The following is a 6,524-nucleotide window of genomic DNA, read 5'->3' as shown; positions in this document are numbered from 1 at the left end:
TACATATATAAAAATCTCTCTCTCTGTATATATCTATCATATTTAACAATTTTCTATGCAAATCACATTATATATTATTGAACATATATATTTTCAGCTATAACATCTCATATGATATCGATATAGAAACAACTATATAATAAAATACCTAAAGTCATATCATGTTAATAATAAAATAAACTTAAAATATTTTTTTTTATAAGAATATTAAAAAGGAACCTTAACTCATTGTCATACTTACCTCAACAGGGTTGGGTAACCAACCTCCTTAATGGGCCCTCAAAATGTTTTAAGAGTTAAAATTATGCCTTGTCATGATGTCAAACATCTTTATTTCCTTTAGTGCAATGCTCAAAGTCTAATCACATGATTCAAAGTAGAGTATGGTGTTTGGGTTATTATCTCCATGTCATGTTGTGGTATTTATTTCATTGTTGATCACCATATTTCTAAACTCGATACCTCACTATTGACTATGGAAAACATCACCTCCCCGCTACATGGTGTATAAATAGTCCAAGCCTCTTATGTATTTTTTCATATTTACTTTCTTTCATTTATTCCTCTTATATGCTACTTTCTCATTCGCCCTTGTCAAATATGCTTGTACGATGGAGACATGTCGAGTAAGATATGCCTTTAGACATCCAAATTGCAAAAAATACTTGGCTTTTCCACCTGTTATAAGCATGTTCAAGTTTTAATTTCTAGAAATTATTAATGGTAAAGTTCTGATGTATTTCCACCCTTTATTCGATGCCTAGATTTAGACACGATACAAAATTATCCTATGTGACATTTAAATATCATGATTATTTCTCAAATAATTTGTCCCTCACATCAATATTACCATAGTGATGAATCCTAAAGATTTAATGCTGCCACTTATATAATTTGCATGGACATTAACTTTGCAAATAGAGCCTATGATTGTTCTTTCACTACTTAGTAAAGGAGACCATGATTATGATTATGATTAGCCTCCCGAACTCTCCCACTTATATCCATCTATTTGTAAATATCATCCTTTGTCCTGAAACTAATGACATAATAAAAATAGGGTGGCATTATAAAATTTTATTAGTCCTTGCCTTTTAAAAGGCAGAGACTATTGTTTTCGAGTGAAATAAAGACTATTATTCCTGCTTCGCGACCATAGGGAAAATAAACATATGCTATGGTTTTTGCATTTTAATGACTTTAATTTATATTTTAAAAAGATTTTCCTTCTTTTCTATTGGTTGACGGTGATTTTTTCAGTGGTTTTATTGTTATAAACAAAAAAAGGGATACATAAATGACTGAAGCAATATGACCGAATGCATTTCGAGGAAGCAGTTATGCAGTTTACGTGCTTTCATATTAACTCTGTGTAAATGCATTTTGAGGGCCACAATAAATCGATGGAGAGAAGAGGGTGGAAATTTCTTTAGCTGTCAAAGCTTTGGCCGTTGTCTTCTCTGAAAATTGGGCAATTTCCTTTTCTTTTAGATTATAGCCAATGTTCTTATCCCGTTTTACTATATGAGTATCATTTATCTCTGTACCAAATTTGAAATCTACCACTATCCTTTAACATATCTTCCACGACCATTTGTTTGCTGAATTGCCCTTGGATTACATCATGTGGCTTCTTGGTACGAGTTGGGGTTTCGTCGGTAGGGGTTTCAGCCTTGCGGCAGATACAAAGTTGGAGGAGGGTTTTGTGCAGAGCGTTGAATGTGTGCAACTAGGCGAATTCCTTTTCTCAGAGCTGGAAGTGTGGACATTCGTTCCCTGTACACTTTGCAACTGGCTTTGGCTTTTGTTTTTTTTTATTTCCTTTCAAATTTCCTTCTCCTATCTATAACTAGGTTTTTTTTTCCCTTGTGCAAATCCTCAAGTTGCAGAGTCTGGTTTCAGTGCAGAGGGAGCATTCATACGCCTTAAGTCTTTCAAAGGGGCCGTCGTGTATGGACATCGACTTGAAGGTAATTTGTTCTGTAAACTACTGCTTTTTGAAAGTCCCAGAGTGCTTTTCTCATGGAGTGACAAAAGATTGGCTTGACACTGAAGTATTATGACTATTGCATAATTCTCAGTGACTAAACTAGTTCACTCTGTAAATTGCAGGTATTTGGCTAAGTACAGGCCAACAAAGGAGATTTTGGGCAAATGTTTGTTCAATCAAATAGTGCCGCTCATTGTTTTGCATCCCTCTTTTCCTAGAAGCCTATTTTCTATTGTATATCCTTTGTAATATTAAAATGGGGATGATACAAGTGAGTGTACAGGTTGTAGCCATATAGTCTATTTTTTTACTTGTTGCAATTGATATTATTTAGTTTATTCACATTGATTTTCCTGACACGAACTTCCAGCCTACTAAAAATTGCTACTGTGATATAGAGGTATAGAGGTGCCCTTGTCTGTTGCATCGTTCATAGCAGTAGAGCTTTTCCTAACATTATGCTTCACTGGTCTCATTTTTTCTTTATTTTGTACATTGTGAAAACATTCAATTCTCTAATACAAATTTAATTATGCTAACATGTTTGTCTGTGCTAGTTTTATTTTCTTAATCATATCCATATATACTACCATACATGCACTCCAATGTCGAGAAAAATTCCATGCAATTCAACAATGGAGTGCCTTACCAGAAAATAGACATGTGGTTAAGTTGTGACCTAAATATCACCACTATCTTCCAAATTTATGTGGGAAAATCTGACTAGTGCTCAAGAAAAATCATGTTTTAGCATTATAAATTTTACAGCTGTGATATTTTTTGAAATCTGATTTAGTAAAAAGTGTTCATTTTGAGGGTACTGGAATGCCTCTATGCCAACCCCATATAAGATAATTTTGATGGTCATCATATAAGGGTAAGAAATTTTGTTTTTAATGTCAACCTTGATAACAATATTTTGTTTTCTATAGAAATCTCTGGTATATTATGCTATTTTTCTTTTGTTGCATGATAGGTTGAAGTTGCCCATGGAGGTCGACGGGTGGCTTCCTCTGTACGATCTAGTAGCTACAGATATGGTGGTGGTAGTGGTGGTCATGGACATGGTAGACGAGGAGGTGGAGTTTCCAGACGTACCGATTATCGAGGTTTACATTTAAGAGAGAACTTTTTTGGGTGAATTCTTTTATGCTATAGGAATTTGGAGTTTGTTTTGATGAGATATACTATCTTATTTGTCTATATTGTTTCTCCAGCTCTTGTCTCTGGGATTCATCAGCATCTTGGTAGGACCTCAAGGTGAGAGATGTTCTAGTATTTTTTATTATGAAAGTATTACAGGCTAATAAATAGCTATATGCAGTTTTCCAAGGTTGATCATATCATGTAAAAAAAATTCAGGACCACATGCAACAAGCTGGTGATGTTTGCTATGTCGAAGTATTCTATGACAACAATCATAATATATTTTTTTCGCTCAAAGAAATTTCAAAGCATTGTACTTTTTTGGAGTTTTATTTTAGCACCTGCACAGATTTTGACATTTGAAGGAGTAGTTTCTTACAGTTTTCATTGTTGCGTTGAATAGGCTATACTTTGGTAGCTTTAAGGAGTATATGAGCTATCTTCTCTTCTAGAGTTGTATATATTCTTGAAAAAATCTATTTGCCACAATCATTTCTATTTCATGTATTTTTTATTCTCTTGAATTGATTTCCACTTTCAATTCTGTATAGGACTTTATTTCTGTATTTGACTTCTTATAGGAAAAGTTGCATGGATACGAATATGGATACTAATAGGATTATGGTATTAGAAATGGATACATCCTTTTTTAAGACCCCCAATATGGCTATGGTTGGATACAACATTCAAAAAACAAATACACATATATTTAACACAATTTCTAAGTTATTAGAGGATTTGTTTTTTTATTACTTCAAAAAACAATGTAGACATATAATTGCTACATAAATTATTATAAGTTGAAAAAAATATTTACAATTTTTACATTATTTTAGAGTTGCTCTAGAAGATAACCCCCAAAAATGGCTAGCTGGAAGGGAAAAAGATTTCATTTGTCTTCCCCATTCGGTGTAGGTTTTGGTTTATGCCAAGTATGAAAAGTTGAATCATTAAAGTTTGTTTTACATTAAGAAAGATTTATGTTAAAAATTTTAAAATCATATCACATAGTATTTAACATAGTCAAAAAATTAAGGATTTTTGGGCACTCTTTGTGGTAGGGAATTCAACGTGTACCCATGACATATTGTTTCAATATCCAATACAGATACACATACAAAAATGGGCATATGCACGCCCAAGAAGGGGTAGAGAAGTTTCCTGCCTATCTTCCTATAAGCTATAAACATCGTAATTATCTGGGGCTGATTTTCATGATCTTAAAGTTAAGTCAAGAAGGTGGAAAATATGAGAGGGGCATTGAGAAAGAACCAGGGTATCAGAATACTGATAGTGAATGAGAACAAGAGAGTATGCTGAACTTTTCAATTTTAAAGAGATTTGTTCATCTAAAAATGTAAGCTTAGCATTGTTCACTTTTCAAGACCCAGCCTTGTGTGACACAGGAATGTGGTTTTCTCATAGCGTATTAATATTATTTTAATTCGGGTTTCTATTCGTTTATCTATGTAGCATATTAATATTGTTTTAATTATGGTTTCTATTTGTTTATCTGTGTACTGTGAATGCTCATTTTAGCATGATATTTTGGTTAGAAATCTTGGGGCTATATGCCATCTATGTTTTAATGACATTTTGGCCATATTATCATAATATATCTCTGTTGATCATCGTTACTATTGGCTGACTATCATTCAAGGTAGTTCACTTATATAGTCCATGACACCATAAATCTCTTGCAATTGCCAATGCTCTTATTGATCAGTTTTATCACCTCCATTGCACTATCATGTCTTTATACAACAAATTTTCCTTGGTATCGGAATAGATGATGATTAATACATTGTTTTAATGATTGTTATTTTCATGGTTTAAAGTTTTACTTATACTGATTGATTATTTATGGTGTACCAATTTTATCTAGACTAAGTCCACTTATAGTTTTATTTGATGTCTACATGTTTCTCTTTCGACTTTAACATCTGACTCCAACAGATGCTATAGATCCTCCATTAATATGGTACTAGTTGTCATCTTCCATTATACCTTGTTTGGTATAGCATAGAGTTGTAACTTAATGGACAAGTGCATCTAATTTTTATTTTCCTTCATGTCATGAGATTTCTGTATATGCTTGGCCCTGTTCAAGTTGATGTGACTGATTGAAGGAAACTAAATTTTTCTTCTGGCTTAATTGACAGACAATAATATTCCTAATATATCAAATCTTGTATACAAAATATGCAAAAGTGGGATTCCATTGATGATATCAATGTCACAACTTTTGAATTGTCTATTCTACTAGGAATATTAGTGGCATTCATCCCATTCCACCTGCCATGGTTATAAAGATGAGATAGTTTTTTTTCAAATTTCAAATTTGAGATAGTTTTTTTTGTCAACTCGAAAGGAGAAAATGATATGAAACACCAAACAAGAAACTGCAATCCACTTACCATTTATAGTCTGTATTACTTTTCAAGTCTTGAAAATGAAGTCGTCGAGGTTCTTAGAAGCCACTTTTTTATAAATAAGACCTAGTGTGAGCTATCTAGGTTTAAATGTGAATCAGCATTCTTGATCTTTCTTATATATGTTTAAATGTGACTTTGTAAATAACAATTATTGGAATAGATTTTGTTTAATACATTGTTTTAATGATTTTATTTTGACCATTTTAAATTTTCCCTTGGTTGTGTTTACATTTTTAAAATGCTTTGTATTTTGTAACTAGTAATGTTTGAATACTTAATGATGTTGTTTGATTTAACTTGTTGCGATCAGCAACCCATTCACTTGCCTTTGTTTGCAGGCACTTAAATGTCAACCAACACCTTTCACAAGTAATTATTACAAGCACATGAACTGTTACCTGCCAACATCATTCCCCTAAAGACAAAGTAATGTCTCACGACACAGACAATTAAATCCATGGCATATGTAAACAAGCATAGCCAATAATTTGTTTATGATTTATGAAGTTGTTGTGAGGAACATTGAATTATATATGGACTACAATAGTTCATGACTCTTGTTCAAATTTTACACCTTAAATAATAATAGCTCATAACCTTAAAATACGTCTCCTTCCTTACAATAGGTAGGGACTCATGCTCAGTAGAGCTCTTGTTTATTTTTGTTGCAGATCTAATATCATTTTTTAAATATCTAAATGTACGATCAACTCTACTAAGAGTGCATGGGAACATACAATACTGAGTTGAATTTAAATTTGGAGATTTGATACTTTTCCATTGAACTAAACAACTGATGCTATTTTCTTCTAGTCCAAACTATATCATAATATGATGTACTCATTAGATTATTTTTTTGTCTAGGTCTATTTTTCCTCATCTCATCTAATGCTTTCCCTTGTACATGAATCTTATGAAAAATATGGGTTTGATTTATTCTTCTAGGGTCCGTT

At 32.5% G+C, this 6,524-nt stretch overlaps 1 protein-coding gene across 11 annotated transcripts; it reads left to right on the top strand.

Annotated features, from left to right (window-relative positions):
* The first annotated feature begins 1,410 nt into the window (after positions 1 to 1,410).
* Positions 1,411 to 6,230, top strand: LOC149542617 (uncharacterized). 11 transcript variants are annotated; one of them, XR_016355194.1, is made up of 5 exons: positions 1,411 to 1,759; positions 1,884 to 1,970; positions 2,113 to 3,099; positions 3,208 to 3,250; positions 5,910 to 6,230. XR_016355194.1 is itself a non-coding variant. In XM_089796220.1 (5 exons), exons 3-5 carry the CDS (start codon positions 2,980 to 2,982, stop codon positions 5,959 to 5,961), a joined length of 243 nt encoding a protein of 80 aa, XP_089652346.1. In that variant the 5' UTR covers positions 1,411 to 1,759; positions 1,884 to 1,970; positions 2,113 to 2,979; the 3' UTR covers positions 5,962 to 6,230. The 11 variants fall into 11 exon arrangements, 6 of the variants coding, with proteins under 6 accessions (XP_089652346.1, XP_089652349.1, XP_089652345.1 ...); XR_016355195.1 differs by having other exon boundaries at positions 1,411 to 1,778; positions 1,903 to 1,970; XR_016355192.1 differs by having other exon boundaries at positions 1,411 to 1,778.
* The last annotated feature ends 294 nt before the right edge of the window (positions 6,231 to 6,524 follow it).

The sequence above is a fragment of the Cupressus sempervirens genome, chromosome 8 (assembly GCF_028749045.1).
Source record: "Cupressus sempervirens isolate cs-2001-9-10 chromosome 8, ASM2874904v1, whole genome shotgun sequence".
Lineage (NCBI taxonomy): Eukaryota > Viridiplantae > Streptophyta > Pinopsida > Cupressales > Cupressaceae > Cupressus > Cupressus sempervirens.
Note: the sequence above shows the minus strand (reverse complement) of the source record. Positions and strands in the feature narration are given on the sequence as shown.